A 27,262-nucleotide genomic window follows, 5' to 3' on the forward strand; every position below is an offset into this window, starting at 1 on the left:
ATGGGGAGGCCCCCACCCCCCAACCCCCATTTGAGAAGGAGAAGCAGAGGACCCTTGGGATGGTTACAACGGCGGCAGATCAGCAAGGAGTTCTGTTGCTGAAGAACACACAGGCAGCAGGCTGTAGGTGACTCGAGGTGAGGTCGTGGGCTGCTGGATTCACACCAGATGGTGGACTTCTGGAGATTGGCTGAAGGGGTACCAGGGGTTGGAACTGGGATGCAAGAGGGTGCTGAGTGCGCTGAAGGGTTCCCGATCATGTATGAGGTTTGGATCTGGATCTTGGGCTGCTGGTGGCCTGGACTGGACTCTGGGTGTTGCGGGGGCCGTGGCAGTGCTGGAAGTGAATTCACGGAAACTCAGTGACTCTGAGAGGAATATCTTTTGCTGCTCTTTCTTTCACTGTAAGAGGTCCTTCAGTTTCTGCCCAATGATTAATCTGTCTGCCTTATGGTAGATGAAAGCATTATAATATTGCACTGTTTTATTACATGACAATAAAGGAATCTTGAACATCCTGGTGAATATCCTTGGCACATTCTCTAAAGCCTTAGCCAGCAGCACTGGATTATTTCAAGATATTGTTTCACCACAACCACTTTTTATGGGCAATAAATGATGGCCTTGCTGGTAAATTAAAAAAAGGAACAGTTAATATAGCTTGGGCGCACTGAAGCAAGGACAGGTGAAAGGGAGAGTACATCAGGATATTATTCAATTACTTTCAATGCCTCCAAATTTGTTCATGAAATACTTTGGAAATACTTGAACAAGCTTTGAAATTCACTGGGATTGTTAGTGCATCAACATTCTCCAGTGAAATTAAAGCATGAATCTGATTGTTATCCTACCTAGAACCAGCACAACTTTTTTTTTAAAGAAGTCCATAAATGAACAAGCCAGGGTTTTAAAAAAAAACTATTATGCTATCGAAGATTAATTGGAGGCTTTCAACTGCATAATTCAGATGGGCTTCTTGGGAGAAATCAGTCCTCTAAAAGTGCTGTGCTCTCAGCAGAGACTCCAATAACTCCCCTCCTCCCTCAATGAAAATCAATTCTTCTCACTGCCCATTTCATTTTCTTCCAGTAGGTTACATAAACGCTTCAATAGTGGAAGAGCACGGACAGCCACGAGACTACTCCCTCCAGGCGGGGATTGAGTTATGAGGAGAAAGTGGGAGTGTATTTTAATTTTCTGTAACAGAGGCTCCCATAGAAATAAGATCACTCATGTATGAACTGTGATCATGTCTGTTTGAAGCTAATTTAACTTTTGGGCCTAACAATCTGATCCCAATTTGATATCAATGTCAGTATATTTTCAACAAGGTTTGCAAAAGAGTGATCAGCACAGAGAACACTCATTGATTTTCTATCCACCAACTATTAGATGGAAATTGTAATTGGATTGTGGAGCCTTTTTACACCAATAGCAAATACTCTCTCCAGTCCAAATCCCACACCCTGTCTGCTATTTTTTTTTTAAATGCCTGATTACCTCTGCACATAATGGGCATCAAATTGTCACCTGCCTAATTAATAGGACTCAGCTGTTCGGATTCATCCATAACAAGTTGATTTTTATTTCTGTAGTACCTTTGATAGAACCAGGCTTTTGTTCGTTGTTGATTAAAAAACTTGATGCCAAGTTACACAAAAGCAAACACCGGATTGAACAATCAAATGCTTGGTCAAATATAGAGTTAGAAAGGGATTGTAGAAGAGGAAAGTGGCATGTAAATCTAGAGTTTAGAGCCATAGGTGCATGGTGGTTGGTAAGGGATTACTTAAAGTGGTAAAGGTTAAAAACCAATGGTTTTGGGCTCAGCAATTTGACAACCCAACAATGGTGGAGCAATTAAATTGGAGAGAGATCAAAGTTGGAGTTGGAGAAATAATCCTCCTGGGTTATGAGGCTAAAAATGATCCGAGTTGCAGGGAGGTAGGAGATCATGGAGAGATTTAAAAACCAGAGAGGAAAATCTTAATATTAGTTTTCCTAAACAGTTCATTGAAGGTTGGAAAGAAGAGTTAATTTGCAAATGGGACCTAATGTGACAATATGGGTGGAAGAGGTTTGGATGATCTCACAGTCATGGAGGTTAGAATGAGAGAACCTGGTCAGGAGAACATGGAAATAAAAAGTCCAGATGTAACAAAGATATGGATGAACGTCTTGGCTTCATGCAAACTGAGATGGACGTAAAATTCAGCATGGTCGCGCACGAACAAAACTATTTCAACTATGATCTGTAACTTATCTTGGGGGATGCATGACATCAAGGTGGTTTTCTGACAGCTGCAAGGGCGTGTGATGGAGAGGGTTCAATAGAGTATCCTTTCTCCCATCACTCTGGCACCTAATCAGATAATCTCATTGCTTGCTATCGGCAACACATTCCCAAAGGAAAGATTCTAGACATGAGAATTAGAGAGTTCAGAAATATTCTATGTTTCAGCTTGATCCCCTCTTTTCCATGATGTGCGTTTCTGAAAGCCTCCAAATATTTTATCATTTGCCTGTGATTGTTAATGAGCAATTAGGGTGGCATGTCAGGACAAGAGGGAAAATAAAAGGGATGTTCTGTTAAAACTACACAACAATTAGGTATTGCATTCAGACCCACCTCTCTGTGGGATGGATCACATTTAGAGAAGAGGTAAGTTCATCTTCTGATTGCATCAGTTATTCAGACCCATAAACAACACTCCTCCTTCTCAATCAACAATCATTCAATCAATCAACAGAACAATGGTTAGAAAGGTTATACAATTACCACCTCCTTCCAACTGACTAAATCTGAACGTTATAGCCATGAAAAATTCAATTTATTTTTGAGTATGATTAATAATGAGAACTATTTTGGAAGTCTATTTACAAAGGCCAGATCGGACAACAAGGTTCTCCCAGAATTCTCAACCAGGAATGCCATTCTCATACTTTTGGCATGCCTTACAACTTTCATTCATATATCATCTGTGACAAAATAAAGAATCCCAAGGCTTCACCATGTACCTGAAAATATCGTCAGAGTAGGAGCCAAAAGGTTAGGCAACCAAAGTACATGCACAAAGAAGAAAGAGGCAGACCGGTTTAGCAGGAGTTGGTCATGAAGGTTGGAGGGTTGACGGAGAGCTGAAGGAAGTCATGGATGTGAAAAGAAAAGTTGAACTTGGAAGAACATGAGATCACAGAATGTTTCAAGTTCTGAAGGAGATCAGAGAGATAAGGAAGAAAACAGTCCACTGAGGATACAAATACCCAGTGGGGATCTTGTTTGAGGCTTTCGTTCACCAGAGACTATGTAGATCTGTGGGCATAGGACAAAGATGGTGGATGGCTTCTCCCACCTATGCTACACTTGTATGTCGTGAATAGCATCTGGAAGGACTTTCTTGGAAATAATGTTACAAATTTACAAAATGTTACAGCACTCAGTGGCACAAGGACAACTTCTTCCCCACTGCCATCAAATTCCTGAATAATCAATGAACCAAAGACACTGCCTTACCTTTCATGTGCTATTAATGTTATAATTTATTTTCATAATATGGTTATAATATGCAAGTTTGCACTGTGATACCGCTGAAAAACCACCGAATTTCATAATTTGTTCACAACACTAAATTCTAATTCTGAAATATTGGTGCAAGATTGCACATTGAAATCTCCATTGCTACTTTAGTGTTGCATAACACATTAAGGATTATTGATAATTTTATGATTGACCTCAAACAATTTTAGCAGGGAGTATTAGCTTTCATGTTACTTTGGTTCAGTTGCTAAGACATGGGAGGGGGGGGGGGGGTGGAATTTTAGAAGGTATTTGGGGTTTGTAGGTCAAATGCTAAAATACTAGGCTTGATGCCACCCTGATTTGTTCGTGGATTCTCAGACATGGTAGATTTTTCCTTCGGCATGAGAGTTTTCCTCAATGGGGGAAAAAAAAAATAATTCATTCAAAATAACAACCCAATGACTGTTGCCCACCTTCTCCTTCCATTCATTGAAATATTATTCTGCTTTCTTTTCCTTTAATCATTTCTCTCTTCAACAGAACAATGGTTAGAAAGGTTATACAATTACCACCTCCTTCCAACTGACTAAATCTGAACGTTATAGCCATGAAAAATTCAATTTATTTTTGAGTATGATTAATAATGAGAACTATTTTGGAAGTCTATTTGCAAAGGCCAGATCGGACAACAAGGTTCTCCCAGAATTCTCAACCAGGAATGCCATTGTAAATAGACTTCCAAAATAGTTCTCATTATTAATGCATTCCCTGCATTTCTAACTTTATTAGAAATACATTATCAGCCTCTCTCCAACCACTCACGATGAAGAGAATTAGAGATGTGGATTTATGTCTACAAACTGCAAAACATGAATCACTGCTTAAATGCCAGGAGCCACCTCCTAGCAAATGAGACGGCAGCCTTTGGTCCAATGAAGAAAAGGCTATTTGGACATCAGGACCACAGACTAGGCACAAAAGAAGTGGTCTGCCAGCCAGCAATAATTGTTGGCCTCCAATATGCAGGAACCTGGAGGCATGGAAAAATATCACCCAAACTGTCTCCTAGTTCCCTGGAAGAAGAGCAAAACATATTTGTCCTCCCCCAGGCTAACATTCAGACCACTGTTCCATTCAGTTGGCAGTCAACAGTGTTTGTCTGACCATCATCGGGCTCCTGATACAGGAAGAGGTTATCAGGCAGGTGGGGGAAAGGATCCAGGGATGTGCTCAAAAACTCCTGGGGGGTGGGAGAAAGCAAGATCCTCTCTGACCAACTCTGGTCCATAACTATTCGAAGTGGATGTAGAGCACGTCGAAAGAATCAGAGGCTTGTTGATCCAAACAAGGCTTTTATTAACTAGGAGACTGGAGCATATCACATGTAGGTTGACCAGTCCAGAATGTCCCTTTAAGACCTGCCAGTAGGTGTGGGTATGCTCTCAGCCAATCACAATCATCCTATACTACAATCTATCCATACACATTGGTGATAGAATCACCATCACAGTGGAGAAGGAGCATTTTGGATGGTACTGAGATCCTTAAGACTGTGCATCTGCAGCACACAAAGGACAGAAGAAACAGAACATATCACAAACAATTCACCCACCCACCTTGACAGGCAGCTCTTTTCCTGAAGAGTCTGTTTTACATAGGACATTACAGCAGGGTTCAGGCCCTTTGGCCAAAAAAATGAAACTTTTTCCTACCCCATAACCCTCCAATTTTCTTTCATCCATGTACCTGTCTGAGTCCCTTAAATGCCCCTAATGTTTCAGCCTCCACCACCATCCCTGACAAGGCATTTCAGGCACCCCCGTCTGTAATTTCGTACTGATGTCCTCTAGTGTTTTCTACTCCTGCCCTGGGGAAAAGGCACTGGCTGTCAACCTTATCGATGCCTCTCAGAATCTTGTTCTTCACCGCAAAGCAAAAAATCCCAGGCTCTATTAACCTTGCCTCACAAGACATTTTCCAATCCAGGCAGCATCCTGGTAAATCTTCCCATCGCTTCCACATCCTTCCTGTAATGAGAGGACCAGAACAGAACACTCCACAAGTTGCCCCACATTGGGCTCATTCACCGGCTCAGAACCCACAAACCCAGAGTGAAAGCAAGTCCTTCTCAGCCCTTGGGACTGCCCGAGAAGACCTCTACTGGGGGCTGAGGTCCAGCTGGTTGCTTTGCACTTCCTCTGGACGTGGAGTGAGTGACCTGCTGAGTTGCTCCCAGCACATGTGTGAATTGTATCGAACATGCAGATCAAGCTCCTCGCGTCTTGTTGCTTTCTCCTTTGCAACAAACACTCATGCACCTGAAAGACCAACAGCCAGTCTTGGAAATCTTCGTCTTCGGCTTGGCTTCGCGGACGAAGATTAATGGAGGGGTAATGTCCACGTCAGCTGCAGGCTCGTTTGTGGCCGACAAGTCCGATGCGGGACAGGCAGACACGGTTGCAGGGGAAAATTGGTGGGTTGGGGTTGGGTTTTTCCTCCTTTGCCTTTTGTCAGTGAGGTGGGCTCTGCGGTCTTCTTCAAAGGAGGTTGCTGCCCGCTGAACTGTGAGGCGCCAAGATACACGGTTTGAGGCGTTATCAGCCCACTGGCGGGGGTCAATGTGGCAGGCACCAAGAGATTTCTTTAGGCAGTCCTTCAACTCTTTAATTTCATCAGCTCCACTTCACATGACGTTAATAATAACATTTAAAAAGCACATAAGCAGGAAGACCATCCTGAGGATTGTTTTGTTTTCCGGACGAGATACGTCCCTCCGAGCCACTCACCTGAGGTCCGCAGAACGCGGTGCATCCCAGCACTAGCCCAGCCAGCAGCCAAGGTTTCCAGCAGCGTCTTCTCCTGGGGGGCCATTCGATTGTTGGAGATCAAGTCGTGCGGGGGTGGAAGAGGCACATTAAAAAAAAGCAAATGAGGAAATAATTAGCAGGCTCTCGACGGCGCCCGAACCCCACCAGCGAACTATTTCGATCATGGGAATTGCTCTTGAACTGCGCTCCACGCCGATTGCAGGCAGGAGGGTCGGAAACGGCATCAAGGGGTTAAGATTGAAATGGGGTTGGTGTGCAACTTGGAGGAGAACGCTGAACATACCAGGAAGACAGACGGAGCATGCTTCTCCCCATCGGCGACGATCTCGGTGAGAACTTATCTCGGACCGTCATCTCGTCGCATCATTCTGAGTTCCGCGCCAAGTATCTGCTACATTGACAGTCCCCAAACTTCTAAAGGGGCCGGAGACTCTCCCCAGCCCGGCTACTCCGTCAGCAAAGGATTTATAATCTTCCCTCACGTTCTGTGCAGCCAGAGGACCTTAAAGTTCAACCAGCAAATAAAGTAACCCTGAACCAGTCTTGCCTTTCTGGCTTGAAGCTTTGCGCAATTCAACGGGGTTCTTTGGATACATTCACTCCCCTTCCCCGCGATTATTCGTCGCTCAATAATCATTTAAAAATTCCCTTTGGTTCCAAATCTTGCCTTCCTTTGAAATCCAAGCACGTGTCTTACTGGAGTCACTCGTCCAGATCCTTTGGACGAACCCCCCCCCCCGCCCCCGCCCCCGCCCCCGCCCCCGCCCCCAGGTGAGTGAGCCGGACTGGGGGACAAGTCCGGAGGCGCTGATCTCCAGGAACCGCGCCACGCTTTGAAGGTTCGAACAGCGAGAAATCCCTCGGAGTGAGGAGGGGTTTGTCCCCGGGTGTCTCGGGTGTGGATCAGTACTTGTAAAGTAGCGAGCCAGGCTCCGAGAAGTCAGATACATATTCATGAACGGGGCGTGTTTATGTTTAAAGGTACAGTAACACGTTGGGAGCATCAACCCTCAATAGTAATTGGCCTCTTTTGTGGCTGCTCGGGTTCGGAGGGTCGCTGTCGAGGCCAGCTTTTAATGTCCACATCAAATTGTCCTTGAGAAAGTGGTGATGGGCCTGCTACCTCGCCCGATTTGTGGGGAAGATGTGATTGAAGTAGAGAGCGAGAGGATTGAGTAGTTCTCAACCTTTTTCTTTCCACTCGCACCCCACCTTAAGTAATCCCTAGAGCAGGGGTGTCAAACTCAGATTCACGGAGGGCCAAAATCAAAAACTTGGACTAAGTCGAGGGCCGAACTAAATATTTATTGAAAATTTTCAACAACCTCTGCATCTTTCAACATATGTAATGTTCAACTTTTTCTTATTAAAATAAATGTTTAATAATAGTTTTGGATAAACTCTTTCCAGAAGCATTAACAAATGAGAAATAAAATATTCAATAAATAATATTTCTCTATAGAGGATTTGTCAAATGTTGCTAGTGTGCTGTGGAATAGTAAAATCTGAGGGCTATTGAGAATGTGGGAGAATAACATGATTCCTGAAACAATCCAATGGGTGACTGATTGTGGGCATGAACTCTAGCAGGGTTATTTGCCATGCCCTTTTTCCATTGGTACAGATATCCTTTGATTGACACACTTTTCAAGTTTTATGCCTAATGAGCTTGTATCCAGGTGCAGGACCATTTTTAACCAGGAATATATTTATCACTGTGACATGAAACTGTTGGAAGATCGTTTTATCCTGAGATTAAAGTTCATAATCCTTACTCAGGCCTGTGTGCGGGAGGGCGGGGTTTGCGGGCGATCGGTTTGGACAACGACAGTGCGGGGGCATCGGCTCTCGCTGCAGGGCGGCATCTCGGCGGATCAGCGGCCCCGTCACCGTGAGTCGCGGGTCGGCCTGCGGCAGGGAGGGGGAGTGGGCAACGGTCCTGGCGAGGTCAGGCCCGAGGCCTCCGGTTCCGGGTGCTGGGAAGCGGCCTTGGCTTCCCCTGACACCAGCCAGGCCCCAAAACCAGAGTCCACGGTGAGACCCTGCAACGTAAACAGAGGAGGTGGGGGCGATTAGCGGGCTGACACCAATGCATTCTGGGATTTGTTGTATTACTGTGCATGCGCTATACTGGCGCGGCGGCCAGCGGGCCACCTCTAATACATTTTTGAAATGATCTTGCGGGCTAGAGTTTGACATGTGTGCCCTAGACCATGGGTGATGAGTAAGGACAGTGGAGGGGAAGTTCTTTTGTTGATAGCCTTCAGGATGATAAAGGTTACAGGTCTGGGAGGTGTCGAAAAGCACCTGTGCGTGACATGCACTTCTCTGGATAGGACAGGTAACTTGAGCAGTGAGAATGCTGGACTGGGATTGACAAGGTGAATTAAAACAAATACCAGTGAATCTTTCTGCACTGACTGTGTGGGACGTTGGAACAATATTGAACTCCCTCAGGGTGCAGGTGGCAGCATGGGGATGCTGCAGGCATATATCTGGGGAATTGCAGGTTTGGAAATCGGCAGGTGTAAGTATGGGGATCTCCAGGGACACATTTGGAGATCTGTCAGTGACTCAGTAGGGGATCTTCATGTGTAGTTAAGTGGATTTGTGGTATGATCTCTCAAGATCAGACTGGGGATCTGTAGGGTTAAACGGGGGATATCTAGAGGTGAAGATTTGTGGGTGTACTTTAGGGATTCTTTTAGGAATAGGTCATGTGGATCATTATGTATAAAAATTAAGATATATGGGCATCATTCTGAGGATCTGTGGGTGTGAATATTGATATCCATTAGTCTGAAGATATGCATTGACTTGTTGAAAAAAAACACATGACTAATGCCAGGATGTACATTTTGTCATAGGTGGGAAAAACCCAAATGAGTGCAAAATGACAAATGACAAATTAACTGCAGCCCTGAAACCCAGCCAATGCACCCTGTTTTCATTTAGGTTACTTTATTTGCTGGTTGAACTTTAAGGTCCTAAAGCTTCAGGGAAAAAAAAAGCTGTGTTTAGAACTATAGCTTTATGAGTGGAAGAATCCAAAATTAGAGCTCCATGATCTGCTCATGTTAGTAAATTGAGGGATTTATATACAATTTAATGGAATCTTGGATTTAAACTTTGTACATTGCCCCTGATACTTTATGGCATGTTTCCACAAAGCCCACAACCCAAATTACACTCTCCACATGAATGCTATATTCAGTCCGGTAACTGCTGTTAATGTTTATGTAGAGTGTCCATTTGATTATGTCTGCAGTCTAGACTACATTATGTGTTTGATATATGTGATGGTCAGGAAGGTCTGTGTCCAAACTCCCTGGTGGTCCAGGTGACATCTGGAACTGAGATATTTATTTCTTGGGAAATGAGATTCGGAAGGCTGGGAGACAGGGCAGTAGGGAGGCAAGAGGCATCAAACTTGCTTGGTGGCAGAAGAGAAAGAAGGTGAAGAAATTAATTGGTCACATGTTTTGACATTTGGGGAGGTCAGAGGTGGTATATTTGCAGCATTCACTGTGCTGAGGCATTTTGAGTTGAGTGAGTCAAGGTTACATTTCCCATGTTAATCTAGATAATCTCATCATTCCCAACTTCTTGCATCCTTCATTGATTTGCAACTGTTTCCCCACAACATTTAAAATCAGAGTGAGGCAATTCCAAATTAGATCCAAAAAACAGATCTTCACTATACCAAGATAATTCAAACTAGAAAAAAAAGACTGACAGTCCTGAAGTAAAAATTCATGGGTTGCTCTCTTTACAAAGTGTTCTCTCTCCATCTATGAAGTATGCTTCCACAGTCATTTGTTATCTCCCACTGATTTGAATATGCCGTCCTCTAAGAGTGATCTCAAGCATTGAATGTGTCAGCAGAGAGTCCAAGGCAGGGGGGTGCAGGAATGTGGGAAGAAGTTACAGCCAACCTCCACATACATGCCTCTCCAACAGGGGATACGATAGGTCGAGTAAGAGGCCGTTTCTTTCTCTTCCTAACTATAGGGTTAATTCTATTACCTCTGATCCTGACTATTTAGGATCGCTTTAGCTTCTTCACTGATTTTACGCACAAGCCACTCACTAGATTATTTTCTATTTTAACCTTTTTTGTTGCCTTTTCCAGCTTCAGATTGCTGGTAAATGAACGAATTCTTGCTTCGCTTAGCATTTTATACTCTTTGCTTCCCAAGTTACACACAGTCTATAAATAAGCAAACAGCCTTGCTGTTTCATAAATCCAGTGGCCTGGGTTTGGGCCTAAACTCTGAAGCTGTGTGTGCTTACTTTGCATGTTCTCCCTCTGGTTGCATGGATGCCCAGATCTCCTCCCACATCCCAAAGACACACTGATTGACAGATTAATCAGCTGCTGTAGATGACTGACTGTGGGAGGATGGTAGAGAAAAAAAAATCATTGTGCAGTTGACTGGCATTCGAAAGATAATAGGACACGACAAAATAAATGGGGGAATGAGATTGATGAGTGTAGAAAGAGCCTTAGAGTCATACCACACAGAAACAGGCCCTTCCTCCCACAGAGTTCATGGACCTATGGGTCCAGCATGCATCAAACACATCCTGAGCTGATCCCTTCTTACTCTCTCCATATTCCCTTCATCCTCCTCCAGATTCGACCATGCGCCTACAAACCTGGGGTAATTTACAATGGCCAATTAACCTATTGACTCTTTGAGATGTGGAAGGAAATCGGATCACAGGGAGAACATAAAAACTGCACCCACTCAGTGCTAGAGGTCAGGATTGAACCTGTGAGGCAACAACCTTAGTGGCTGAAAAGCCTTCTTCTGAGCTGAGAGGAAACAATGAAATGATATTGCATAAATTCTACTGCTCCTACAACCTTAATTATTTTGTGATGTTCCTCTGCTTGTAACAACCTGGTCAAAACAATACAACTACCCCAAGACTCTCAGAAAATAATGCAGCAAAATACTACAAATCACAAACTTGCTTTTATAATACTACTGTGCTGGAGAACTGTAAATGTTCATCTTTTTTGATGATTCAGCTCATCCTGCCCATGAAACCCAATTACACCCAATTAACCTACCAATCCTATACATTTTTGGAGTGTGGGTGGAAACCTGAGCACCTGGAGAAAACCCCCCTGGTCAAAGGGAGAATGTGCAAACTCTTTATAGATTGGAACTGGGTCGCTAGGGCTGTAATCGAATTGTAATTTAGGTTGTACCAACTGGGCCTCACATGGTGTATCAAATTGGGAACAATGCTCACAGTCCCCATCAAATCAACACACAGGAAAACCTTCTTGATAGTCACATGCTGTTAGTCATCTACCTGCAATGTTGTGGTATTAGGACAGTGGTTCTCAACTTTTCTTTTTCCACTCACATACTACCATAAGGTGCCATGTGAATGGGAAAAAAAAGGTTGAGAACCATTGGGTTAGGATTATCAAAGCTGGTGTGTTTCAAAAGAGGAAAGAGGAAATATGTGGGTTTTAAAATAAAGAGACAAGAAGCTATTTTGTGGAAGCAGTGGATTTTTCACTGTGCCTATTTCAGTTGAATAAACATAAAAATAAATCATTCCATGCCACTTCTTGTGAAATGTGTTGAAAGTGATACCATTGCTAAATCATTTCTATTTTGGAAATTTTTGTTCATCTAAAGTCATGTCAAAACAATGGAAATGGGATTTTTTTTCCCCACTTGTTTCTCTTCTGGCAACTATCATGTCATATTCCGGGGAAAAAAAATACTTTATTTTTCAGGAAGCCAGCACATTTTGGAATGAATTCAGCACTAATTTAGCATCACTGTCTCTCTTGTGAACCAGATTCCGAAAACAAAACTCTCAATAGAAAGGTGTAGCAATTAGACTTTACCCAAACCGCCTTAACATACAGTATATGTCTGATCAGAGGGTCGAGATTATTGATCTGGATATATGAATTCAAATGAAATTTTGATAACAAAGGAATTTACATACAACAAAATAAATCCAGACTGAATCTGTGATATTAAAAGTATGTGAAGGCAGTGCTCTGGAAGTCATTACTTGTAAGGATGGTAGAAACAGATACAACCTGGACATCCCAAAGATAATTGTTCGGCCCTTGAGGGAAAGTAATTGTAGGACTGTGGGGAAAGAATAGGAGAAAATAACTGAATACAGGAAGATGTATGGTCTGCATGAGCTGAATGGACTTTTATTGTGCTATAACATTGTTAAAGTTTTGTGTCTCTAGTGACAGGAAAGTTGATGGAAAAAAAGGACACCCCAATGCAAATGAGTATCAATCTTACTGGAATATATGAGATTGGTGATCATTCTTGGGTAAAAATGGATTAGACACCCCTGACCTTGTCTTGGCATCAGATGAGCATTATTTATGCAATTGCCATCTCCACATTATCAATTTCAATTGGAGTTCAAGGTACCACACAACAGCTGTCATGGAATAGCTTTACTCAAACCAGAGTGCATTACATCATTTGTTACTATTAACCCTGTAAGGTCGGGTCAGATACAGCAATGAGCTCTCTGAACCCTTCTCCATTAACAATGGCGTGAAGCAAGGCTGTGTTCTCGCACCAACCCTCTTTTCAATCTTCTTCAGCATGATGCTGAACCAAGCCATGAAAGACCCCAACAATGAAGACGCTGTTTACATCCGGTACCGCACGGATGGCAGTCTCTTCAATCTGAGGCGCCTGCAAGCTCACACCAAGACACAAGAGAAACTTGTCCGTGAACTACTCTTTGCAGATGATGCCGCTTTAGTTGCCCATTCAGAGCCAGCTCTTCAGCGCTTGACGTCCTGCTTTGCGGAAACTGCCAAAATGTTTGGCCTGGAAGTCAGCCTGAAGAAAACTGAGGTCCTCCATCAGCCAGCTCCCCACCATGACTACCAGCCCCCCCACATCTCCATCGGGCACACAAAACTCAAAACGGTCAACCAGTTTACCTATCTCGGCTGCACCATTTCATCAGATGCAAAGATCGACAATGAGATAGACAACAGACTCGCCAAGGCAAATAGCGCCTTTGGAAGACTACACAAAAGAGTCTGGAAAAACAACCAACTGAAAAACCTCACAAAGATAAGCGTATACAGAGCCGTTGTCATACCCACACTCCTGTTCGGCTCCGAATCATGGGTCCTCTACCGGCACCACCTACGGCTCCTAGAACGCTTCCACCAGCGTTGTCTCCGCTCCATCCTCAACATCCATTGGAGCGCTCACACCCCTAACGTCGAGGTACTCGAGATGGCAGAGGTCGACAGCATTGAGTCCACGCTGCTGAAGATCCAGCTGCGCTGGATGGGTCACGTCTCCAGAATGGAGGACCATCGCCTTCCCAAGATCGTATTATATGGCGAGCTCTCCACTGGCCACCGTGACAGAGGTGCACCAAAGAAAAGGTACAAGGACTGCCTAAAGAAATCTCTTGGTGCCTGCCACATTGACCACCGCCAGTGGGCTGATAACGCCTCAAACCGTGCATCTTGGCGCCTCACAGTTTGGCGGGCAGCAGCCTCCTTTGAAGAAGACCGCAGAGCCCACCTCACTGACAAAAGGCAAAGGAGGAAAAACCCAACACCCAACCCCAACCAACCAATTTTCCCTTGCAACCGCTGCAATCGTGTCTGCCTGTCCCGCATCGGACTGGTCAGCCACAAACGAGCCTGCAGCTGACGTGGACTTTTTACCCCCTCCATAAATCTTCGTCCGCGAAGCCAAGCCAAAGAAAGAAGATTAACCCTGTTCTAAGGGAACTTTGCCGACATTGGCTCATGTAACTAGGCAACAGTGGAAGTGGAAGTGATACAGGCTACTGAAACACCTCCAAAGTTTGCAGAGTGCATTAAAGCTAAAAGGAAAGATATCTCCAGCAGTTGTTGCTGAGATACGCCTTCAATGGAAGCCTTAGCACTGGCACTACTTGGAACTCTACATTACTTGAGGTCAAAGTATGGTTTGCAGTTGTCTACTCAGGTGGGTTGGCGATTTTAGGACAGGAGACCAAGAAAGATCTAACTACAAAGAGCCTACTCCCAGACAGCCTTCAGAAAACAATTTCTCCTACCTGGACTTTTATGCTGAATAATGCATTCACAGGCTTAGATTTTCTTTGATCAGATAGACTGGACACAGACTGAGAGGTCGCTTCATTGAGCACCTCAGCTCTATCCGCCACAATAGTGTGGATCTCAATTCCTCCTTTTATTCCCTTGCTGACATGTCTGTCCTTGGTCTCACGGACTGTCAAACTGAGATCAACCACAAAATGGAGGAACAATACCTCATCTTCCGACTGTGCACCCTCCAACTGGATGGCATTAACATCAACTATTTCCATTAAACCCCATCTCCCATCTTCATCCCCATCTCTTTTCCTCTCATTGTCTCTCTCTTCTCTTTTCCCTCTGTCTTCTTTCTCAGAGCAAAACTCAATTCTCATCTTTCCTCTTATCCAATTAACACCTTTTGTTTGTTGGTCTGGACTCCTTCCCCTCCCATTCTTCCGCCTTTCTCTCCCCTGTCTTTATGCAGACTCCTGTTCGCTTTTTGCTTATACCTTGAAAAAAGCCAGACCCAAAACATCTTTACCTCCTATGGATCCTATGAGACCGGCTGAGTTTCCTCAGCATTTCTGTGTGTTTTTACTAGATTTTCTGTGACCAGGCTAAGAGTTTCTGTTTCTCATCACCAAGATTATGTAATTTTCTGCAGGAAAATTTTGATTATGGTTTTGCGTTTCTCCATTGAGGTTGATGTTATGGTAAGTCTGAACACTTTTACCATGGTCTCTGTCACATTTCCCAATCATTCCTATTGCTGTATTAGAACAATGAGATATTGTACTTTGAAGGAATGATTTAATCCACCTGGATTTCATTGAGGAGACATGACATCAAGGGGTTTTGGATTGGCCAGCATTGCTGGTTTCCCACAAATGCTTCTTCATATTAGATGGTCGTGGGGATTGAAGATGATTTGAGTTCACTCCACTTCATCCAACGAGGACTTGTAGTCTCAGTAACAGGTGGAATGGGAGGTGCTTGATCCAGTAGTCATGTAGGTTAAAAAGAACAATTTTCTTGAGGAACTCTGTGGATCAGGCAGTGTATGTCGAGGGAAGTGAACAGTCGATGTTTCACGTCAAGATTCTTCACTCGAGACTGCTTTAGACAATCCATCTCAGTCGGGAGGGCAGGGATCACTGTATCTCAGTAGTCCATGACCAATTTGGTGATTCTGAACTCACGGTTTTTCAAAAGCTTTCAACCTCAGTTGACCAAAAGCTATATTGATGAACTGAACTAATGGTGAATTTCACCATTGCTTTTAGATTTTGTTGAGAGCTGACTCCAAAACTATGGAAAATAGTCCACATTTTGTTGATGTGTAGTGGAAGGTGGTCATTCCTGGTCATCCTGAAGTCCATGATCATCTCCGTCTTGTCCATGTTGAGAGTCAGGTTGTTACTCTTGTATTTCATGAGATTTTCCACCTCTTCTCTCTAGTGGGACTCATCATTTTTGGTAATGAGGCCAACTACTGTTGTGTCATCTGCAAACTTGATGGCACTGTTGGAGCTGAATCTGGTGAAGTAATCATGGGTCAGTAGCATGAATAAGAGTGGATTAAGCACACACCCGAGGTGAGCCAACGCTCAGCGTGACAATGCTCAACGTTCTGCCTCTGACCTGGACAGATTGTGGTCTTTCTGTTAGAAAGTCCAGGATTCAGTTTCAGAGAGGGGTGTTGAGTCCCAGCGAGGACAGCTTCTCCACCAGTCTCTGGGGAATGAATATATTAAAGACTGAGCTGAAGTCAATGAACAGCAGCTTGGCGTATGATGTGTTGTTCTCTAGGTGGGCAAGGACAGAGTGAAATGACAAGGCTATATCATCGTCTGTGGAATGGTTTCTTCTACAGGTGAATTGAAATGGGTCCAGCATCTCTGGGTGCTGTGCATCGATGTGTTCCGTCACCAGCCACTCAAAGCATTTCATAACGGTGGAGATCAGTGCCATAGGGAGGAAATCATTGAGGCCTGTTATTGTTGCCTTCTTGGGTACCAGGATGATGGTGGCTGTCTTGAACTCTGCAGTAATGATGGACAGCTACAATGAGGTTTGAAGATCTCCGTGAAGACCTCCATCAAATGGTCTGCACCGTCCTTCAAGACCTGACCAGGGTTCATTGTCTGGACCTGCTGCCTTGTGTGGGTTCACCTTGGATAGGATTCTCCTCTCTTCGGCTGTGGCTATGCAGGGGGGCCCATTCATCAGGCGATTATGGAGATTTCATTCTGTAAATTGTGGATCATTTCCCACCAACAGTCACCTAGATTCCTAGGCTACTCCATCAAATGTAAACTAAAGTATGTCTACAAACATATTTTGAGAGGTTAGACCCCGGCACAAGTGTAGCAATAAAGTTTTACTGCCATTCTCTAACTTCTGGCTTTGTGAATTGCCAACAACTCAAAGATGTTTAAAATACTAATACCATCGCCATTTCAAATGTTCTCAGGCAAAAAAATGAGAGTTTAGTTGAGCTAAATGATGAATGTGGTAATTAGCCGTTACCAGAGGTTTTGTGTATTGGCTGATCATTGATAAAGAATTGGAGGAAGTTGTGTCCATGCATACAATTTACCAACTCTAAGACAACATTATTAGTCTGGAAATGGCAACAACATCGTTCTAAAAGTCCACATTGATTCTTGATAGAAGTGGAAAGATTATATTGTGCTCAGAATGCAATGAGGTGAGACACGTACAACGGCAAAATACATAATTGAAGAGACGACATGGATCTATCTATTCATAGGGTACCAGTAGGTTTACTGTCCATTTGTTTAATCCAATGTAATGGTCTCGAGTATCTATTGATCCATTATATTCAGAGGGGCAGTAAAGAAGAATGGTTCAAAAAAGTATTGATGATGCCAAGTGTTTGTTCTAAGTTCTTGCTTGACAATGAATTATCATTATAAATACCTACAGACTCTATGATCTAATGCTGGTTACAGTGTACATGATTGAACTTAGTTTACCTCATTTAAAGGGGAAACTAAAAGCATGAATGGAAGGGTGAGATGATGCTTTGAGCAGGAAAGTTTAAATTATTGAGAGATCTAGAGCCAGTAGATCACTGAGAATGTACGAAACTCAGCAATGGGTCCCAGTAGAGTGGTCTATATCTGTTGTCCAACGAGCTTGCATCAAAAATCTTGTCAGAAATATCCCTGTAACTCAATTAATTGTACTGAGAACATACCTGTAAACAATGAAGTGATCTTTGATCTGAAGCAAATCTGACTTTGAAACATAGTCAATTGCTATTCAAGAATCACAGAAAAGTAGCAAGTCAAGGCAAGAAGTTGCGAATTCCTCACTACTAGGAACGTTTCTAACATCAAAGACAAGGCTACAATTGAGGAGTTCAAACCCTCTCAGGAAGTCAGTTAACAGACTTAATCTGTAAAGACTGTGCATAATGTTGAAAAGTATTTACATATGCTTTTTTCTCAGAGGAAAAGCAGTGCATTTATTTGTTTCTAGATACATCAATAAGTGAATATATGTCAGCACCATATGTGGTGATCTCATTACAGTTGTTAAGAATTCCAATAAACATGTTTGCTCGAGTTCTTGCATCCCATGTGAAAAATAAGCTGCTGCAGAAGCTGATCGGATCAGAAAGCAACCTTGGGTAAAAATTATCAATCACAGTTTCAGGGCAGGAATTTTATCGAGACTAAAATAAAAAGGGGGTGATATATATCATATGAAGGAGAGAGAAGCTGGGGAGAGGTCAAGCTGTATCCTGCGACTGTCATTTGTAAGTATATTTGCTGCAATATACAAGGTTAATCTTCAAATATGCTAAAGCTATTTTTTACACCCATGGCTGCTTACACCATGGCACCTTCTATCCACTCTGGCTGAGCATAGATACAACAGCCATGCCAGATAGTAGTGAACATGTCATAAATTCATGAAATTACTGCAAGTTTTGAAGGCTGGGAGGAAACTGGAACACCTGGAGCAGTTGTCCCAGACAGACACGGGGAGAATGAGCGCAACACTTTTACAGTGCCGGATTCTAACCCAGGTCGCTGGCGCTGTAACGGTGTTGCGCTAACCGATGCGCTAACTATACTGTCCATGCCACTTCATTCGGGTGTACTTCACACTGCACAACCTGCATCAATTAAACACAAGTGCCTGAGAAATAGCAGCAAGGATACACAAAAGCTGGAGATAGAAGAACTCCGGGAGCAAAAGGAAGAAGATGTTCCTGTAAAGCAAATAGAATGTGGGACAAGAGTAAGAGATGAGTAGGTGGGTGTATGGACAGAGTAAGATGTCATGTGAGTATATATGCATGTGCAAGAGTGAGAGAGAGAGAGAGAGAGAGAGAGAGAGAGAGAGAGAGAAAATAAGAATCTTCCTGGGTGTAAAATACTCAAACACTGTTCCAGACTTCATTCTGCTCAGTTTTTAAGAGGAACTCATTCAGCATTAGGGCTAAATGCAATGATATTGTCTCTCATCAATATGTAAGCACAAGATTATAAACATCCATGTGACAAATGCATTGCAATGAATATACATTTGAATCATGTATGTCTTTTAGAGAAGGGATTCTTCAATTTTTCCTCACTCTACCCTCTGTGTGACTGCAGACTTGCAGTTGTGTGATTAAAACTTAACTATCCTCTGAAAGGTTTGTGTCAATTCAGGGACAGTTAGATACTGGTAATGTTTCTAAGTGCAGCCACTGAAGTGTGAACAATTGATGAACTTAGAGAAGCTCCACTGCTCCTATTGTCCATGGCGTGTGATATGTCTGCAGAGAAAACTCAAACTGACCTTTGTGAGACAACTCTGAGGTGAGCCCGTCGAGATCCTTGCTCTGGACATCCTGCATCTGAGGAAACCCTTCGTGCCTTGGCTAATTGTGCATGGATCCTGTACGCTGGATTGGATCTGAATAATTGTTTCAGGCACAAGTCCAAGAGGTTTTGCAATACAGTGCATCCCTCATGTTTCTTGAGATGCACTGTAAACAAGTCCTATTCCATCTAGTTCCGAGATTGAAGATTAATTTCCATGACCAGCCCCCACTCCTGACCAAAGAAACAGCTGCATCAGAACAAAGTAGCGTTACATTGAAGACCGTAAACATTTGTAACCTCTAGCCTCTGGAGCAGTCCCTAGTCAGTATACCATCGTGGATTCAAGTACTAAACAAGGGGAGGCTGGACTTGTTTTACTTTTTTTGTTACTAATAATCTTTATCTTTTCATTTCCCTTCCGACATTTTTCCATTCTTGTCAGTTTCGGAGACAACAGGTCCATCCTAGACAGTACAATGAGGAAAATAAAGAGAGTAATTAATTGATTTTTTTTTAAGAAGTGGACTTATTGCTCCTCAATGCAAGAGGCAACCATGTTGCCACAGGTCTACAATCATATACACGGTGAGCAGGGAAGGATGGTAGATCCCTTCAGAACATCCTAAAGGTTTCACTAACATTGCAGCAGTTCCACGTTCGTCATTACCTTCTTTAAATTCCTCACCATAAACTGTATTTAAATCCTGCAGTAGGATTTGAACTCCAGCCATAACACTATTATCACAACATTACAATCTCTTATTCAGCTTGGTTCTGGGGAATGTTTCTCCAAAACAAGTCAAGCAGATGGCAGCCTATTGATTGGAATAGAGCAGCTTATGTCTTTCTGCAATTTTTCTCATCGAATTCTTGGAAGAGTAGATCGTCAATCATTATATGTGACACCAATCTATTTGTATTGTGGTACCAATTTGCAAGGTACTCTCTCCCTCCATATTTTTCTGCACTGGCTTTGGATTTCTTGCCCTAACAGATATGTGCCCCAAACTGGTGCTAACAGCAATTCAACATGGCTGCAGTTACTACTTCATTATTAATATTTATTTTAAAATACAAAATTTATTTCTCAGCTGCTTTTGTGGGTTATGTGTCTGTTTTTGAAACATTAGTTTAGGCCTCAGGTTTATTAATTCAGACAGACTAATTGTCATTGGTACTGTCCAAAAGAGGGAATTGATAGCTTGTCAATCATAAATGATTCTCATCTCTACCATGGAAACAGAGAAGTTGATTGGGTTACAGCAGAACACCCCTATATCGTCTTAACTTCCAATTGCCTCTCATTTTAATTCTCCATCCCAATCCTACTCTGACCTCCGTGTCTTTTGCACCTGAAACTGAATAAACTTGAGGAACAACACCTCATTTTTCATATGGGCACTTTGTAGCTCTTGGAACCCAATACTTAATGTAATAAGTTTGGATAACCTTGAAAAAAATTGACCTGTTTTGATTTAATGTCATCCATTTGCTTTTCTTTTCCACCAATGTATTTAGTATTTCCAGCATTATCCTTTATTTTAGGTTTTACATTTACAGGAATTGGTGAATTCGGAATCCCATATTTTTTGCTTTCCTAGAGACTGGGATTCTCTTTGGTTCTTTTTTCTCTCTCTCAGGAACTGGCACAATATCCTAATTTTCCAATAATAATTTTTCAATTGTTAATTTCTAAATAATAGTGTGTGATTTACTCGGTTATTCTATGGTTGGTTTCAGGTCCAAATGATGTCTCACTAGTTTACCATTGTTGAACTCTGGATCCCAAGTCCTCCCTTTCCATGACTTATTTCTCCTGGTGCATTTAAAGCACTTCACTGATGCAATGAACAACATTAATACAAGAAGACATCTTTGCTTTGCTACCATCATGCTTTAAATTTGAAGAACTCTACCATTTATGCTTGTGGTAACAAATTTTAAATTCCAATTGGCCTGATTATTTTCTCAGTGGTAACCTTTGGTATCCAGTTATGTTTGGGAATGATAGAGAGCTTCATTTGATTTCATGTTTTTCATTATTCTAAGGCTCCCCTTCCAATTTAAATCTGAGGAAATCTTTGCTCTCCAAGTTCATCCTTTAATTTCCTTTGTGAAACCATGCGGATAAATCTTTGGAGAAATCTAGAGTACATAGATCGCCACAGGCGAAAAGATAGTTTTGATGAAGGCCTTATGTTTGTGCATGAAAATGGCACAAGTTTAATCTCATACAAAGGAGCAGTTTTGGATTCAAGATGTATCTGTTAAATGTGAACCACATACCAACTCTCTTAATGTTGAGCAAAGAGATGGCAAGGAGCTCATGAAGATCCCACAGATTTGTTTTACATAAATGTAATTATTATAAGTATGAATTTGTCAAGTTTAGTCCATAGACTATTCTGAATAAGGACTTTGTTTAGTCGACTAGCTAGGGCTTAACAGATATTCCAATGACATGAGTTATTGTCAGGAATAGTTTAGTATAAACATGTAACAGCATTTTATTCAGCCAATAGGTGTCCGTTTTGATTGCTACTTGTATTGGGTTAGCTTACTCTAGCTGCAGTTGCAATTGGAATGTCCGCAGTCTGTCCAGGTCTGCAGCAGAATGTCAAGCACACTGTCACACTGAACTCTGCCGCATCTCAAGGCTATGTTTTCAGCCAGCTCCTGTTCACGTTAGTGACCCATGACTGCTTTGCCAGATCCTGCTCCAAAAGGGTCATCAAGTTTGCAGATGGCACAACAGTAGTTGGCCTCATCACATCAATGGTGTGTCGCACCTATTGAGATGGAACATCTTGTGAAATGGTGTGATGAGTAACAACCTGTCCTGAGTCTCAACATGGACAAGATGAAGAAGATGATTGTGGACTTCAAGAGGACCAGAAATGACTAAATTCTGCTACACATCAACAACTCTATAGTAGAGAGAGTGGAAAGCACCAAGTTCCTTGGATTTCACTTAATTAGTAACTTATCATGGACACTCAACATATCAGGAAGGTGCAACAGTGACTGCATTTCCTGAGAAGACTAAAGCGGTAAGGCTACCAGCCACCATCATGTCAACCTTCTACAGGAATTCTATCGAGAAGATCCTGGCCTGGCTGCGTCACAGTGTGGTACGGTCACTGCAGAGAAATGGATCGGAGGTCAATCCACAGGATCATAAGAGCAGGAGAGATGATCACTGGAGTCTCCTCCCCATCGACATGATCTACCAGGATCATTGTCTGAAGAAGACAAGCAAAATAATTGAGAACCCTTTCCACCCTGCACACAGCATTTTTCAGCTGCTCCTGTCAGGAAAGGGATACAGGAGGATCAGAGCCAGCACCACTTGGCTGAGAAACAGCTTCTTCCCTCAAGCAGTGAGAATGGTGAACGACCAAAAGAACTGCTCACACTGACCATCTGAGACTCTCATATTCATGAAACAATATTTATTTATTTATGTGTACCGAGGAATACTTGTCCTGCAAATGTATTGTTTGTCTGGTTGTGTTTTGCACTGAGGAGCACTTGAATTAACATTGACCTTCTTGGTTCAGACGGCTTTGTGCTCTTTCGTATTTGCCAACTGTGAAGGCTCATCTGGAAAACAGCCACCTAGACAAGTCACAGGAAGATATTGGCACAGCTTTACCACAACCAAAGTTAAATCCCTACAAGCGTGGATCAGAGAAAATTGGAAGGCAAGTAGAGATTGTGTAATTCTACAGCTAGATAAAGCTCCCATATGTAATAAAACAATATCAGATCATGTTGACAAGGCACATGATGTCTGGGAAAACATGCTCAGGGCAGTAATTTCCTGACCATTTCAATTCACTAACATTTTAAATAAAACATCTAACAGAAAATTATTTTTCAGATCCCAATATTCATCATTAAGTGGTTTATGATATTGATAACTGATCTAAGCATAAGTAAGCATATTTTAACACCATATTTTTTGTGAGTATTGCCTTCCGTATATTCCTTTACCAAAATAACGTAGGAAGAAGTGGGTTGTGGGTGAGCAAAATGCCCAGCTTAACTGCTTGTGGGATTAGGAACCTGGTTTAAGCGTGAGGAGGAATGGTAAAGAACGGCACTGGAACGAGAAATCCTATATTCAGAAAACTGACGAAAGAATCTTGTGCAAAGGTGCAGGGAATTGATTAACACACAGCTTCTCGCCAAAGAATAGCCTGCCACTGCTGAACTGGGACATTGAGATCGGAAGTGGTGTAGCGATTACTGAAGTAAATTTTATGAAAGTAATAACTTTCGCAAATTGACATTCAAAATGGAAATATCACAAGAATTTTTTCTATCGCATTAAAACCTTTTGGATACTAATGATTCAAGTGGTTGCAATGAAGCATGCATAACTTTTAAGAACAGTTCAGAATTTTCTGTGACAAGTTTCTAGATCATTACTCTCTAGACATACATTACTGATTATTAAATCAAATGAAAGAACGTTGCACGCATGCCCACAATGGGGTGGCACAGTTATCCTAACGCTGTCACAGTGACGGGTTCGAATCCAGATCTGTCATTAAGGAGTTTGTACATTCTCCCTGGTGTCTGTGTGGGCTTCCTCCCACTGTTCAAAATGCACAGGGTTGGAGGTCAATTGGGCAGCACGGGCTTGTGGGCCGAAAGGGCCTCGTACCATGTTGTATGTCTATAAGTAAAACTAATCTAACTCTTTATTTGAACTCAGTGTCTATTCTATTTTGTCTCGTCCTCTGGGAATAATGGCAATTATTATGAAACTAGTCAATGTTTACTAGGTTTCCATTCTGGAAACCATAACAATCTGACAAGAATCTGCTAAATCCATAATGAAAGGCAATACGCAAGAAATCTCATCATGCAATGCAAGGGTTTCATGGTACTCTTGCAGGTGAAATTCAATTATTGGTTGGAAATGGGGAATTTTATCATAATCCTCCTTGGCTCTTAACACAACGCAGAAGGGGGCTACTCCAAAATTGAAGCAAGCCCTGGAATCCCCACCAGTGGTTGCAAAGAAATAGATAAGGCAGCTTTCTTTCTGGGGCTGGTGGATGTGGGTTGCTTTCCTTATCTGGGGTGGTCCCATCATCTGTCAGAAACATCATGAGCCCACACCAATTGCCAACCTGTCACCTGAAGTCAGCACTGCTCCAAATCAACCTCAGTACTTCAGACACCAGGGGCCTGCCCACGTTTTGCTCATTCCTTTGTGGTCTTTAGACTGCAGGCCTGGAACGGCACAATCAAGGAATTTTACCGCTACCACCAATGTGCGGGCAGTCTGAAAAGGAATGTGCAGGAATTTGGAGTCAAATCCTGCCCCGTGATTTATCCTGCAGGACTCCTACAACCTTTAGGAGGAAGCCTACAGTGTAAATTGTACTGGAAAAAAAATTTGAGGTCAATCATCCATTCGACGGCACGTCTAACCACAGGGACCGTTGCACTCAGGTACTTGGAGTTTAAAAAGGCATCCAGTGTGAACGACCACACGGGCAGTAATTATGTTAAGTTTTTCCACGATTTTCCTGACATTGCAGTCTAAAAACCATACTTGATTAAGCACTCAAGCCTGAAACGTTGGATCTTTGATCTTTATTCTGCTGAGTTTTCTGGCATTGAGTTTTTACTTCATTCACAGTTTCTGCAGAGTTCCGTGTTTTACTCCTAGCTTCCGTGGAGGTGTATTGTTCTAAGTGTTCCTGTGCGGTAGGGATTTAACATTTGTGCATCTTGGGGTGGGGGGGGGGGGGGGGGCCTGCATCCTCACAGTACACTGTTGCATTGAACCTTTCTTTGCAAGTTGCATGCATGATGGATTGCACACCACCTCAAGGAAGAGGGGTGGGCACCCTTACATTTGTGCTCAAGTGTGCAAGAATTTCTTGGCTTATGCGTTTAAATAACAAACCACACAATGCTATGTACAAGTCTGTAAATCCATACAACACCAACACCTGAGGTTCACCCTCCATCCAATCAACAAGTAACTTGCATTGTAATTTTTATTTTAAATTCCCCACATGAAGGGATATATGGCAAGTGGCTGACTGCACACTGTATGCCCCAGTAATCATCTTAAACAGAAGTTCTCAGCTACTTTTTAACCTACAGATCTCCCTATTCCTTTAATTTCTACCAACCATCTATTACAGTCCCACAGTGAGGAGGGGTGCTGGAGAACTTCAACCCTTTCCCAGACTATGATTTTTGTTTTGTTTTGAAAATTTTTGTTTTCCTTGTCATCAAATAAAAAACACTGTTTCATGTATTAAGATACTTGTTTATCAGATCAGTGTATTGGTGCCCATCATCTCCACATTCCATCTATAACACATCCATGGACCACTGGATGAGAAATACTGATCCAAAAGGACGTATACAGATGTGTAGGCACATTTGCACCCAGTTCCCTGTTCAGCACCCTCCCCTTGTCCGTTCACCACCCTCCCCTTCCCCGTTCACCTCCTTCCCCTTCCCCATTCACCACCCTCCCCTTCTCTTTCACCACCCTCCCCTTCCCCATTCACTACCTTCCCCTTCCCCATTCACCACCCTCCCCTTCCCTGTCTGATATTAATATGGATATTGACATCTGCCTCTCCAAAAATGGACAGATTTTATTTATTGTTACTGTTGTTGGAATTGGCTCAGATTTAGTACAAGATTACCTTTTGTGAAAACTCATTCTACCATCAAATTTCTTCCAGGTAGGTAAAGCCCCAAGGTCGTTCCAAGTCTCAATGATAGGTTTGCTGATAGATAAACAGGGCCATTTTAGTAGTGAGACCTGATTGACCTTTGGTTTTCACTCTGAAAGCCTATAAACAGTGATTTGTTGGATTCATGACATGAAGATAGATAGTTCTGTATTATATCTTGGCTAAAAAAATGATAGAATCAAGACTTAGCACATAAGCAGTAAAAATACCAAGTGAGATATACCAGAACAAATCTATTCATCCTCCTGTATGGTTAAAGAAAATTATGTAATTGCAATTATTTTTTTGTAAAACTGTAACTCTGCCATCTTGAGCATAAGGCAAAATAAATGTAATTTATTTTTAATCAATAATTTAATCTTCTGCCATAAGCATTATTTCAAAATGGTGAAGAAATGGTGATAAAGGCATAGAAAATGAAAATCAGAGTGCAGCAACATCCTCAGAGACACGTAACGAATAGCTGGGAAATACGTAGCTAGAGGCAAAGTACCAATGGCCTTTAACTCCACAGATGTTCAAGCAGCAGTGCAGGTTTACCAATGAGGGCTTCACTTCTGACTTTGTCCTCTCTTTGTGCATCAGTTTAGCACTGCAGTTCCATTCGCACCACAGTTGTCGTTCAACTCCCATTTCAGGACGTGATCATAGAATCCAGACTGACTGCTCGCTGGAGTGTTCAGTGCAACCGTGCACGCCTGAAGGGGCTGCCTTCTGGGCAACATGTTAAATGAAGGCTCCTTCTCCTTCTTCAGTCAGAACAAAATAATCAATGATTGTTCAATGAGGATCAAGGGAATTCTCCCGAAAACCCTGACCATCATTAATTCTTTAAGTGTGCACCACCAATGAACATCTTTGTTGTTGTGGATCTTGCTGTGTAGAAATTGGTCACTACATTTTCCAGAGAATACTTTTCAAAATTAAATCATTAGCTTTGGAATATTGAGGCAATAATATAAAGGCATAATCCATCTTGACATTGTAATTGGATCAGAACATTATAGTGAAGAAAAACATTGGAGCCTATAAAAGAAACATTCTCTAAAATAATGGAGATGGCTGATAAATTAAATTAACAAAGTACCTTCTCTTAGGCAGGCAACCAGTTTAAGAAGATCAATACTCATGATCGACAATGTATAAAATAGAAAGAATAGTTGGTCACAGGATACAATTTTTAAAGCAAGAGCCATCCTGCTCTTTCAGCCCAATCTCCTATGGGATAGAAACCATTGAAGTCCAAAACTTTACAGATT

At 42.4% G+C, this 27,262-nt stretch overlaps 1 protein-coding gene across 5 annotated transcripts in view; it reads right to left on the reverse strand.

The window, feature by feature from the left end:
- adamtsl5 (ADAMTS like 5) overlaps nt 1–19,311 on the reverse strand; it is a 118,621-nt gene extending 99,310 nt beyond the window's left edge. For 2 of the 5 annotated variants that reach the window (XM_069928125.1, XM_069928124.1), the window contains exons 1-2: nt 6,632–7,083; nt 6,307–6,379 (exon numbers count right to left, since the gene is read on the reverse strand). In XM_069928125.1, the coding sequence (XP_069784226.1) occupies nt 6,307–6,379; nt 6,632–6,702 (144 nt within the window). In that variant the 5' untranslated portion in view covers nt 6,703–7,083. Of the gene's footprint in view, nt 1–6,306; nt 6,380–6,631; nt 7,084–19,237 lie in introns of those variants that run through there. The other 3 variants (XM_069928122.1, XM_069928121.1, XM_069928126.1) reach the window with 2 other exon arrangements.
- Between the last annotated feature and the right edge of the window lie 7,951 nt (nt 19,312–27,262).

This window comes from Narcine bancroftii, chromosome 3 (genome assembly GCF_036971445.1).
Source record: "Narcine bancroftii isolate sNarBan1 chromosome 3, sNarBan1.hap1, whole genome shotgun sequence".
Classification (NCBI taxonomy): Eukaryota; Metazoa; Chordata; class Chondrichthyes; order Torpediniformes; family Narcinidae; genus Narcine; species Narcine bancroftii.